The following is a 14,035-nucleotide window of genomic DNA, read 5'->3' as shown; positions in this document are numbered from 1 at the left end:
TTTACGTCCAGTTGCCCTTGACATAGATTATTTTTTCCTTGGTCCACATCCTTACGTTTGAGCTGCAGTCTTTTTGCAAGCCCCAAAGTGGTTTCTGAACCATCTGCTTTTTAATTCTCTGTGGACACTTTTCAATTATTTTCCCAGCACACTTGGAACATGTAGCTCTTCCTGCAGAGCTCAGCTTAAGGCTCCTAGTGATTGGCTGTCAAAGGCCTTTCAGTCCCTTCCCCAGTGAGACTCAGGAATTGCTTTCGGACCCAAGCTCAATCAGTAGTCTCGTCATACTGAGGCCGAGACACCGATTTGCTTACACCCTGAGGTCGAGGAGGCTTGCAGAGTGTAAAGGACTACAGCTTTACTGGAATGACATGACTGAGGGGATGTCCATGCTCAGGACACATGCCCATCACCGTTATACTGAGTATTTCAGATGTTTAAGTGGAGACTAGCAGACAGAAATTATTTTATCAACCTCTATGTATTCTGTTTATGAAATGATATTATTTGGTTGGAGGGAAGTCTATAATGAGACATGTTTATTTGTTCTACTGTTGGGAGATGGTTTACAATCCTCTCAGATAATACCTATTGGCTCAATTTATGTGTGTTTTGTATTTTTATTTATTTCCAGAGTGAGAGGAAGACAGGCATCCTCAACAGGGTCTTCATGCTGCAATCCTTCCCCTAGTCCTGCAGCCAGCCAGGACATGGGCATGTCTGCAGGTGTGTTCAGTCATACCCAACCTAGAACCCCAAGCCTTCCCTCGTGGTCCCTAATTTTGCGAGACTGCACCCCTGCTGCCTGCACCAGCACAGCTGACCTAGGGCTCAATTTAAATCTAAGCATAACCCATGCAGGCACATTCCTTAACTCCTTGGGCATCTCAGTTTTCTAAGACAGTTATCATACATTTTTAGAAAGCAAACGCTATATTCTATTCATTAAAGCAATAATACCAACAAAGAACTCTCTCACTCTCCCCTACATCAAATACCTAATAAGAAAACTTCTTCCAGTATCCCTTCCAAAATCTTTTAATCTTTCAAAGCTCTAATTCATGAAATCTCTCCCCACTACACTAGCTCTCAGAGTCCTCTTTCCAAAGAAGTTATGTACCATCTATGTGGCACCTTAAATATAGCTTAACTTCAAGCATCTGGGGGGAATTATCTGCCTCAATAAAATTCAAGGCCTTTCAACAGAAGGGATCATTTTTTATCTTCTCAGTATCTACCAGAGTGTTAGGTATACACTAAGTAGTAAGAAAAAAATTGTTGATTAGCAAAAACCTCTCCCAAAAAAAAGAAAGTGAATACTTAATGAAAATGATAAGTAGCCATTATATATAGCTTTTAAAGCATTTTGCCTCTATATTATCTCACTTGATAGAGCTTACAAGGTAAGTAAAAATAATTGGTATTTTACAAAACATAAAACTGTGAAAACTTTCCTACTGACACCACCACCACCAACAACAACAACAAAAAACACACAAAAAAGGTGTGGGGGAGGGCAAGGGCAAAGTCCTTACAGAATACAAATGAAGTAGCACCTGAGAGGCCTAACTGGATCACATAGACTCTGTTGTTTTTCTCACATTGTACCCCCCAATACACAGATGGCCCACAATGCCCTGCTAAACTGGAAGACCTGGTATAACAGGCTTGAAGCCATATACACTTGGAACCCAAATTGTTCTTTGTGCACGATATGTTGAGTGAGTGTGAAGGGCTCCCACAGACCCTCACTGTAACCCCTGCTGCTACACACACACCAAGCCTATGGGAAAGAAAGTGATCACCATACTGAGAGAAATCTCCATTTCCATACGTTCAACTGATCCTAAGGATATTATCACTGGGGAAGGGTTAGTTTAGAAAGGAAAGGAAACATAGTTCAAACAAAATAAAAATCATAGGAAAAAATCAGAAAATTTTCAGTAAAACAGGTTAGGGTAACTTGGTAACACCAGAATTCAGTAACTGTCAGGGGCCATAAGAGGCATGATGACCAAGTTGAACTGCTTAATTCAATGCCAAGCTCAAGAGAAGTTCTAACTTAAAGATCACATAGAATTCCTCTTAAGGATATAAAATATGCATGAAATATTTTTCTGTCTTTCTATGCAAAAAGGCATGACTTTTCAATGACCCAATGGTCCATACATATATGGACCATAGAAAAGACCAGTCCTTGTCTATTTATAAGTCCTAATCTATATCCCTCACTAAAATTGCCAACAATTAGCACTGTATCTGAAGACAGGATGGAGCCCAGAGTCCATCCTCAAACACCACTGTCCTCCTCAGACCTTTGTGGACATACTCTAAACCAAAAAGAAACTATCTCCAAGAAGTTCTGGTTTAGGAGATAAAAGACCAAATGTGGTGCCTGCTTAGATCTAGAATGACATTATTAGGTGACAGCTGAACTTTGTGACTCAGAACTAAGTGATACTGGGCAAAGGATTTAGACTTTCCATGTCTTGGGTCCATCATGTCTTAAACAGGGATAACACTTGCAGGTAGCTGAGTACAAGTACTCTGTCATAAAATGCAGAATAGCAATGCATGTGAAACACTAGAAAAGCGAATTTCAACCACCGAAGACCCTCTGCCCAGACTTCACTCTCCTGCTCCCCGATCTAGCCACGAGCCAGGATAAGCCAATCAGCAGCCATCTATAGTTGTGTTGAGCAGCCCCATTCAGAGATTTTGACCACTGAAGACCCTCTGACCAGACTTGACCCTCCTGCTCCCCAAGTCTAGGCAGGAGCCAGGTTAGAGCACCCTACTTATTCTTTCTGTCTCTTTCTATCTCTTTTTATTTATTTTTTATTTTTTAAACTTAGCTCTCTGCTGCTCTTTGTCTTTCTAATTCTTGCCTTTTCTCCTGCCCCCACAGGATAAGCCAATCAGCAATCATCTATATTTTAGTTCTGAGTGGCTCCATTCATTTTCTGACAAAAAATTTTTTTCTTCTCTTTTTCTTACTGCTTTTGTGTTGTTTATCCTCTTCTTTTTTTTCTATTTCTTTTTCTTTCCTTTTTACCTTTCTCACTTTTGTACCCAGCTTCCACACACTGATTTTCTAGACAAGTCTAAGTGCTCAGTAGCCTAATATATGAATACTTTTAGGGTCAGATTAATCCTCAGTTTTCATTTAGTCAGCTGTGTATTTAATCAGGGATAAAAATGGTACTTTTTGCAGACTGCAGGTCATCTCCTCCTACATTCCTCTGAATGCTCAGATTTAACTCTAAAAGCTAGGAAAAACGTATAATCCATCAGATGACCAGAAACCACCGCAGCAGCTCAAGGACTATGAGAAACAAAGAAAATATCTCTCCTCTAGTGGAAGAGAATAACTCCTCAAGGGAACTCACAGAAATGTCAGGTAAAAAATAAACACTAATTTTATAAATTAAAAAAAAAAAAGATCAGGCTTTCTAGGTAGCTGATTCTTCTGCTCTTATATTTTTGGAGAAAGCTACTGATTTTGTCTATTGGATATCACTTAGCAATGATCACTTTCCTAAATGCTTGCTCCTCACAGAATTTGTAGGTTTTTTTTCCTACAGGAATTGTTAGGGAAAATAATTAAAATTTACTATTTCAAAATCAAAAAAAAAAATAAAAAAGAATTTAAAATATCCATAGTGACAAAGCTAACAGAGATGCAAGAGAAGAGAAGAGAGACAATGAATCCAGAAGACAAAGGAGAAAAGAGACTCTGAGTTCCAGGAGGTGAGGAAGGTCTTGTATAATCTGAAAGAGGAGATTCACATAATAAAAAAGAATCAAACAAAACTGTTAGAGAAGAAGACTGTAATACCGGAAATCAAAACTTCTGTTAAAAATACCAAAAGCAGATTGGATCATGCAGAAGATTGAATCTCAGATGTAGAAGCCTCTGATCTAGAAAAATTCACCAAAAAGACTGAGAAAATAACCATCCAAAAAGGAGAATAACATATGAGTAATACTAGATATCAGTAAACGCCCAAATATCTGGATCATTGGTATCCCAGAAGGTGAAGAAACTAATAAAGGCATTGATAACCTATTCCATAAAATCCTGGAGGAAAACTTTCCAAACCTAGAAAGGCACCCGAATATCCAGACCCAAGAAATACAAAGGACCCCACATAGAATCGACCCAAGAAGATCTTCTCTGAGCCACATCATAGCCAGATTGACCAAAACCATGGACAGAGAAAACATACTAAAATTGGCATGAGAGAAGCATCAAGTTACTTTCAAAGGCCATCCCATAAGGCTAATGTCAGACCTCTCATCAGAAACAATTTAAGCAAGAAAAGAATGGGAAAATAAATTCAAAGTGTTACATGAAAAACAACTTCAACCAAGAATACTATAAGCAGCAAAATTATCTTTCATATGGAAAAAGACAGAGAAAACATACTAAAATTGGCATGAGAGAAGCATCAAGTTACTTTCAAAGGCCATCCCATAAGGCTAATGTCAGACCTCTCATCAGAAACAATTTAAGCAAGAAAAGAATGGGAAAATAAATTCAAAGTGTTACATGAAAAACAACTTCAACCAAGAATACTATAAGCAGCAAAATTATCTTTCATATGGAAAAAAGAAGACAAAAATATTCTCAGATAAACAAAACCTGAAAGACTTTACCAACACCAGACCAGCTCTCCAAGAAGTGCTAAAGGGAGTGCTATAGCAGGAAAATGAAAGTCGGACACACAGAAATAAGAGTACAAGAAACGACCAAGAGAATGGCCAGCCCAATGGTAAGAGAATGGCCAGCCTAATGGTAGGGACAAGTCCAGAGTTGAATGTTAACTTCCAGAGTTTAAATGGAAAGATCAGCCCATAGTAACACTGCAAATTCAATAGAAGAGAGATTAATTATGTGGGTTTGAACCAGTGAAATATATACATTTTTTACTTTAGACTAAAACATTACTCATTTTCTTTGATGCTTTGATTTCCATATTTAAGGATTTTTGTCTTCTCTTGAACCTACTAATCTTCAATTAATAGGTTCATCTACCTACTAATTGAACTGAATCCTAATCTTTTTTCTGGTTTTAAGTTTTAAGCAAATTTCTCTTGACTTTTTTTTTATTTTGATAGATTAAAACAAACTTATTTTTGAAATTAAAAAAATGCATTAAAAAATACCCATTAATACCTATTTAATGACTGCAATAGGCTATATAGCCCCAGTGAGGTGTTACTTTATAGTATTTTCACTTTACTCACTGAGGTTTACACTTAAAGTCGGACATGCATTCATAAATATGTATATATCAGCTGTGCTTGCTATTGAAAGTATTTAAATTAATTAAGATCTATAGTGAAGCAATAAAATATAAAAAAAAAAGTATGGAAAACAACTGTCCATATTAGAGACAGTGTGGAAGATGGGAGGGAATTGGCAGAGGGTGAGAGGCAGGGAATCGAGGAGGGAAAAAAGCAAAACATATAAGAAACAAGAAATAGAAAATTATTTATTGATGATAACATGTATGTATGGTTAAATCCTTGATTGAGACAATATACAATGTATACTGGATGGAAAATCTCATTTACATACTGTATTGATGTACAGTGAATGACCATAAATAAAGAAACAAATTTAAAAAAATAGAAAAGCTAAATATATACAGAACCCATGCAAGTAACATCTGATCTCTTCTATTACTCAGCTTTTTCCCATCAAGCTATTGTATAAGGTTATCATAATAGCACCTCAGCCTTGTCATTCTTGGGGAAATGAATACTTAATGACCTCTGTATTGCAATTCGGACATTGCCCTACATTTGGAATGGCTTCTGGGTCTTCAGGATGATAAGGTACAGTTTGCCTTTATCATTAAAAGGGACTAGTCAGAAATGATTGGGAATTAATCAAGGCAAATGCACAACACTGGGCATGATTCTTTTCACTGGGTTAAATAGAACCCAACAAAGCTCAGGAAGAAGTGGTTTTTCTCAAAATAAACACCCCAAAAGAACAACACTGAAAGAAAGCCAAAAGAAAGGATACAGCCAAATACATCTTTGAAAAGTATTCAATATTATCAGTAATTAAGAAATGCAAATTATGATAATATTTTGCACAGCAAACTGGCAGAATTATAAAATAATACCTAGCATTTGATAAGTTCTGAGAAAACTGTCATTCTATTAGACTGTGAGTTAATAAATGGATAAGTCTTTTCTGCAGTGCAATTTGAGAATATATAGCAAAAGATACAAAACTGTATATTTCTTTTAACCTAACAAAAAATTTTTTGAGAGATTTTTGCAATAGGGCACATGTACTCACTGGAGAGAGAGACAGAGACAGAGTCAGAAAGCAAGAAATCACCCCCCAGGAGGGATGGCCACAGCACAATTCCTTCTCCTCCATTCTCCTCTCAGGATTTTGTGTTTGTACACACATGCGTCCGGCATGAGTACCTAACCCAGCAGATTTTGCTTCTAGGAATTTCTTCTTCTTTTAGTGCTAGAGACCATGTGCTTATATGAGAGAGAGAGGAAGCACACCCTGAGTGGAGCCTGGTCACACTGAAATCCCCTTTCCTCCATTCCTCTCTCCCGTGAAGGTCATGGGCACTGTACAAATGTGCACACTGGGGCAGACTCCAACCTCACTGTGGGTGAGAACCAGCTCACTCCACACAGCACTTAACAGCTGCACTACAGGGGTGGCCCTCTAAGAAATTATTCTGTTATTACATACAGGCAGGAAATTACTCACACAGTTGATCTAATAAAACATTATTTATAAAACTGAAATAAAAGTAAACAATTAAATGCAAGGAATAAAAGTTCGAGGGCCAGCTTGTGGCTGGGTGGTTAAGGCAGCCAGATCCCACATGGCTAACCACATTGTTTAAGTCCTGGACTTGGAGGCTTGAGAAGCACGCAGGGCATGTGTGTGCATGCCTAAAATCCAAAAAGAAGAGAGATGGAGAGAGGGAGCTTCAGTGTGACCATTGCCTATGAGGAGAGCTTTTTCCTCTCCCCCTCTCTCTGTCTCTTTGTCTCTTTCTGACAAGTGCATGCACCCTCTAGCAAACAAAACAAAAACAAAAACAAACAAAAAAGAATTACAGGAAGGATGGGAGAAGGGGATTATGCTGTCACCAGAGACTGTTAAGGGTACTTCTTCCTCCTCTCTTTTTTTCTTTCTCTCTCATGCCTGTGCATATACTCTCTGTCATGGATTTTTAAATTACAGTTTTATTCATAAATTTTATTTATGAAATTAAATCTTGTGTAGAAAGAAGCTATTAGATGATGTTGAAGAGACCTTTTATTACAATAGAAGGTGTTTATAGCCTCCGCTTATAATGTATGTGTTAGCACATAACCAAGGGGATGTATATCAAAATTGTACCCATGGCTGTCTCTGGGTGATAGGATTCAGGATGATTATCGTTACTGCCTGGTGCTTTTCCATATTGCCCATGTTTTCTCCAGTGAATAGGAATTACATAGATAGTCAGGAGAAAAATATATTTTACATCTTTTCAAAAGACAGGCCTCTGTCAGAGGGAACAGTATACATCCCCTTTCTCGCTCCATCATGTCGCTGATGGATAAAACACTAAACTGATTCCCTCTCCATCTTCTCTTTATTGTCCAGCAGTAAAATGCCTTTAAGTTGAATTGTTGCCCCTTATCCCTCTCTCCTCTGATGCAATGCACAATCCAGTTTAAGGATCACAAATAAATAAAAACTTTTCCAAGTTGCTAAAAGGACATTCCATACTTCAACGACCCGCTTCCCGTCTCCTGCTTTTTTGCTCATCCTGCAATTTTTTTTTTCCATAGAAGGGCTCAGAATACATAGTCAAAACACTTGTCAGTGCATCTTTAAGGTGTTATCTTTTAAGGATATAAAATTATGCTAAGGAATAAAATATGCCAGAAAACACTGAGATAATGACCCTTCTCTGGACGACCCATGAAAGGAACTGCATAAGGGACATGGTTTGAGCAGCCTGTGTGCTGCCTACTGCCAGCTTCTACATTAATTATGGCTCTCTGCCTTCAAGGCATGGGCTGGACTTGCCACAGATGGGAAGCTGAAGGCTTCCCAATGACACCCGCCCCACAAGCACAGTTAATTTTACATGCAGCACTCAGCAAGTCTGAGGAGTCCCTCAAGGCATAATCATCAATAGAAAAATGACAGCAGCTTCCCGTCACAAAAAGTCTCAGGTGAAAAACAAGATTCTACCTCATGAAAAAATTGGCATAAATAAATGATCCAGGAACTATGATTTCAGAGTCTCGCATAGTGGCTAGCAGGACAGTGCAGAGATACAAAAGGGGAAGGGGGGTTGGAGAGGAAAAGGAGGAAGGACAGAAAGAAGAAACAGGCTCTCAGAACCACAGGGTAACTTAGTGGGCAACAGCCCCCAAGAGCAGGAGGTGGAGCCCCAGAAAGTGAATTCCTTTGTAAAATCAGAACCAGGACTAAGAGGCAAACACTTTAGAGTGGGCTTTTCCAAGAAGGTAACTTTTAGAAGATGAAATACTTTACTTCAAACAGAGAGAAAAAGACCTTAAACATTGTACACTATTTTGGTTATATTCCTCCCTCTAATATCTACCTTGAGAGATAAAATTTTGTCTGAAGGGGCAACTTCCCTTTTCTGTTCAATTCTCTTCCACTGAGATAGATACATAGCATTTATTGTACCTACTCATTAGAGCACCCACTCTGATACTGTACTGAAACTCTCACATGAAAGTATGTCTTCTGAGATAGATCATGGAGCCTTGAAATTCATGGTCTCTACCTTTATTCTCTCCACTATCTCCCTAAACTTCAACTATTGTATTAATCAGACAGTAAGTACTTAATAAATACTTGGTTAGATGGGTTGATGGCTAGATAGACTAAACAGATTATAAATCAACCTGGAGACTCTACGACACATGCAATGAAAACCTAGCAGATAAGATAGGTGTAGCTGGAACATCTCGGTTTGCTAGGCTAACAACATGACTTACTTCATGGAATAGACAAATTTACACACTTTGGGGGCTTCAATTATTGAGGCTCTCAAATCTCAAACTGAATATTGACTTTACACACACCATGAAACTTCAGGGATTAAACCATTCCTCCTGATTAAGATGACATTATGGCACATACTTTGTTTTTCAACAACTCTTCTATGAGGTTCAAATTTTAAGACTTGCTTGAGATTGCTATTGTGCATATGTGTGTGTGTGTGTATGTGTGTGCATGTGCACATGAGTGTGTTCAGGAAGGAAGGGAAAACACTTGTGGGTGTGATTATACCATAAAGAAGGAGGTAAAAAAAAAAGTAACTTGAGACCTGGTATCTGAAGGAGGTATATTCAGGTTGGCTGCATTCATTGCCCTCTGTAAGCTAGGACTGATCTGGTTGCATGCTGTGGAGACCTGGCTTGCTGGAGGTGAAATGGGTCCCAGTCGCTGAACCATCATGGGACTGCTGGTGACCACTAGATTGTTGCAGCTGCCTTTTCCAAACGACTTGCACTGAGGCCCAAAGCCAAGAGCCCCTAAAAACAAATGAATCAGGTTAAGTTTCATGTCCCTTATAGCAGAAATCAGTAAATACACATATGTGCACACTTATATCAGGGCCCATCTTTAGAGACAGTCCTTAGACTGTTTTTTTTTTTTTTTTAAAATATTGGTGATACCAAAAAGCTTTCTCTAATTCCAATAAAAGTGCCATAATGCTACAAGAGAAACCCTTCCATAATAACCATTCACATAAAATGTGCTTAAATTTTACTCGTTCCATGTAGCGCCCAGTTATATGAAGAATCATCTTTTATAATATTCCTATCTAATTGTTTAAGGTGATAAGTATATGGGATTACCTGTATCAAACCAAGTTTTATCCTAGAATAGCTAATATCTTAAATCACCAAGAAAGGAAAGTGGATACTGCAGGAAAAAAACCTAATTAACTGGTTTAATCCATTCCGAATCTGGATTTCCAAAAAACTCTTTAAGAGGAAATAGTCTGGTTGTTTCTCTCTAATCTTGATTTTTCCTTTTTATCCCAAAACATTGTCATTACACTTACACCCAGTTAAAAAATATCAGGATCAGAGACCCATAAGCAAAACTCTCATTTGAAAAGCTGCATAGTAACCAAATTCGACATAGATTTTTCATTTTCATTAGCAACAATTTGCCAATTAATTCAGTACCTACCCAAAGGGGAAAGAAAAAAAAAAAAAAAAGGAGAAAATCACAAGAATCTGTGTCATTATGGAAAAGTGAAAAGCAAAGAGGAAAAAAGCAAACACTGCCATGTCTCATTTATAAAAAATAATAATAGCTGAATCATTCTAGACATTCCTTTTACATGGATATACTTTATCAAATACTTTTTTGCCAACTACCCAGTCAACTCTCATGCATACCATTCCCATTTCTAGCACATAAACATAAATAAGATCTCAGTTTTTAACAAGTTAAATAAAAGTCAGTCTCAAAATTTTTCTCATCTAACTTTCCATCTTCTTCACTAACATATTTTAAATCAAAATAGGTGGAAAGCTGTTGCCTTACCTTTCCTTAGCCCTGGGGGCATGGCTTTCTATTCTGTTTTCCCATAAGTTACATCAGTAGTTGTCTTCTTTTCTAACATTCTCTTCCATGAGCCCCCAGACCAAAGCACAAAGAAAATACTGGAGCAATGCAGTCACATCTCAAGATGGCTGGTAGGAACCCTGCTCTGGTCCAGTCATCTAGAAATCTAAATTCCAAGTGCTATTTGACTTGCCCAAGGTCACACAGGGATTTAATGAGAAAGCAGAAATCAATTCTACTGGAGTATTTTCATGACACCCATGTGCTTAAGCTTAGATTCTGTACTGCTTAGATTCTTCCTTGGATACTTTCCAAGATCACTATCTCCAACAGAAAATTCTTTAATTTATTTCAGATACATGAAATAATTGTAGCTTATAGCTGATCCATATTCTTGTGCCTTGAAAGATAAGCTAGATACTATTTTTATAACTCATAAAACATCAAACCATCAGGGTTTCAACTTGATATCAAGAGTAGTAGACATATTTCTATGTAATGTATCATATATTTAATATTTTGACAAATTACAATAAGCTACATGCATTTACTTTCAAACTCACTTTTTACCTGGGAAAAAGGCAGTGTGATGGTTCATAACCGAGTCCAGTGTACAAGACACCGAATTCTCTCCCTAGGTTCCATTGCTACCAGTCATTGCTATTAAAAGCAACATCAGATGTCAAGTAGTCTGTCAAACTGAATGTCACATCTTCTAAGGAATTCAGTCATTTCACTCCTGATTCCTCTTCAATAAAAAGATATTAATATCTATCTACTCCTAAAAAGAACACATATTAGCAGCTAGAACTGAATACTCAAGAACCACTACTTACTTGATGGTAAAGTATATTAAATCTAAAATGGCCTATACTGTAGAAGGTACCATTATCCTATGTACCAGTAAGAACATGAGCTGCCAGTTAAACTAGTGCATGGTGTCCAGATTTCAGAGATGCTGCGATGTGAAAACAGGCATACCTTAGAACTGATAAATACCAATGCGATGGCTGAAAAATGCATTTTAACACTTGTCTTGTTCATGATCTTTTCTCTATCTAGAATTCCCTTACCCTATCTTATCTACCTAGTGAATGCCTTTGCATCTTTAAGGCTTCAGTTCAAAAGGACACCTCCTCGAGGAACCCTCTCTCCCACCGCCAACTGGGTAGATCTGACCAATTTTTCTTTTCATTCCCCCACAGTCTCCCAGAACACACCTTCCTCAGCACCTACAACACTTCAGGGAAATGAACTATTTACATGCCTATCATCCTCTCGTCTTTTATAAGCCATTGATTATTTTTTCCTGAGAGTTTTTTTTGGTTTGGTTTGGTTTTGTTTTTGCTACAGGGCACATGCACTCACCAGAAAAACAGAGAGAGAGAGAGAGAGAGGAAGTGAGAAATCACCCTACACCCCCCACAACCCCCCAAGGGGTGTTTCCCCCGCCTGGGGTTGGTCATGCCACAATCCCTTCTCCTCATTCTCCTCTCAGGATCTTGGGCACATACGCATACTTGCCCAGCATGAGTTTAAGCCACCAGGTCCAGGACTCAAACTGCAGTCAACAACATGGGAGTCCAGTGACATAACCATAACACCATCTGCTGGTCCCTAAACCATTGATTTTTAAAGAAAAAGTCCTTGTTTGAGGCATCTCTGCTTCCTTAGCACCTACTCCAGGGCCTGGTATATAGTACACAATACAGTCTATCCAATAATGTTAAGAATGAATAAGTAAAAAATGAGAGATCATTATAAGTAAATATTAAATGCTGAGAAATTATTTCCACTGATATTCTCATGGATATCATTTTTTGAAATACAGTTCCATTTAGAAAAGCCAAAAACTCTAAGCCAATCCTTTAATGCTTCTCGACAGTATTGCTAACTAGGTCTGACTGGAAGACGAGGCCTGTGGGAGTAGTAATTATAAATCCATATTTCTGGGGAAGAATTTTACACTGGGCAAGACTGCCTGTGTAACCCTCTACCTTGGACTCATACATTCATGTTATTTTCTTGCTTTGTAAAAAAGAAACATTAATCCTTCTCTCTCCAATGTCTCCACCATTTTCTACTATATCACCTTCTACTCCCAAATTTACTGGTCAACTTCAACCTCATCTAACCACAGAAGGGTGACAACTTCTGACAGGTATCACAGATGGCAAATTTCATGGGAAGAGTCAATGTTTGTAGTGCAGCTATGAGAATGTTCTAGAAAGTGGCATCATCTATCTTGCAAGCGGAGGCAAACAACAGGTAGACCAAGAGCCACTGTACTCAATGCAATCATCTAATTTTTTCCATGACGCCAAATGTAAAACATCTCCAGACTACTCAGATTCCTACAACTCTTTGGAGTGTAGGCTCTAGAGACAGCCTGCCAGGGATCTGCTAGTTTCACGGCTCAGGCCCAAAATAGTTGTTTACCTCATCTTTATACCTATGTCTTCTCATCTGCAAAATAGGAATTAAAATTAAAACCGCCTCATAAGATTATCGTGTGTCTAGTATTAACAATACACTCAGCACACTGAAGCAAAATAGTTAAGGGACACAAAAATGGAAAATTACCTCTGATGACAACATGTATGGTAATATCTTTGACTGGACTAGTATACACTGTATCCATGCTAGGAAAATTAATTTCTATGCTGTAATGATATACAGTGATTGAATGTGTGTGTGTGTGTGTGTGTATATATATATATATATATATATCTAAAACGAAATGACAAAGAATTTAGTGAGAGAAAAAAAACACACTCAGCACGCTGACCACCCAGCACATAGTAGGTACTAAATAGATGTTAGCTGCTGTTTTGTTACTGTTACTAGTATTGTTAGATGCTTATAATGGTCTTCTTTTACTCCATTTTCTTTCTTAAACTAAAAAAAAAATTTAATTTTTTTTTATCATTCCTGGTACAAAACAGAATAGTAAATGATGCTGTTTAATTCTGTACTCATTTCCAATGTTCTTTCTGCTTTGAGCCCAGAGCCAATTTTTTTAAAACCAGGTGTCATCACAGATAGAAGAAAAGTTTTCAATTGGCCAAGTCTGAATGTTCCTTGGCTTGTCATTCCCTGAAAACAAACTGTACAACTTTTCTGACTACCAGATGTGCCAACTACTTGTGCACTGGTTTTCATTTTCAAATACCGCTTATTTTTAGAGACTACATTATGTGTTTTAAAAATGTGTTTACTGCTCAAATAAGGATCCGAAGGGACAGCATTCTGAGTACCATGTACATTCTAGCCAAAAGCCATGTGCTGGTGGGGAGCGCAAACATTTCACATTTCCACATTTCTGAACCAAGGGGTCATCTTAGTAGGAACATGTTTTTAATTAATATCTTCATTAGCTGAAACAGTTCTCTCGAAGTCAAATAATTGATTATGTTTTAATTATCA

The 14,035-nt window shown here is 37.8% G+C and overlaps 1 protein-coding gene across 5 annotated transcripts in view; it reads right to left on the bottom strand.

The window, feature by feature from the left end:
• Positions 1-14,035, bottom strand: part of GLIS3 (GLIS family zinc finger 3) — a 550,468-nt gene that overhangs the window by 374,156 nt on the left and 162,277 nt on the right. For 4 of the 5 annotated variants that reach the window (XM_006152427.3, XM_006152430.3, XM_014589326.2 and 1 more), the window contains one exon: positions 9,354-9,561. The exons of the other annotated variant lie outside the window; for it this stretch is intronic. In XM_006152427.3, the coding sequence (XP_006152489.1) occupies positions 9,354-9,561 (208 nt within the window). The remainder of the gene's footprint in view (positions 1-9,353; positions 9,562-14,035) is intronic. 5 annotated transcript variants of the gene reach the window in all.

The sequence above is a fragment of the Tupaia chinensis genome, unplaced genomic scaffold (assembly GCF_000334495.1).
Source record: "Tupaia chinensis unplaced genomic scaffold, TupChi_1.0 Scaffold000354_1, whole genome shotgun sequence".
Lineage (NCBI taxonomy): Eukaryota > Metazoa > Chordata > Mammalia > Scandentia > Tupaiidae > Tupaia > Tupaia belangeri.
Note: the sequence above shows the minus strand (reverse complement) of the source record. Positions and strands in the feature narration are given on the sequence as shown.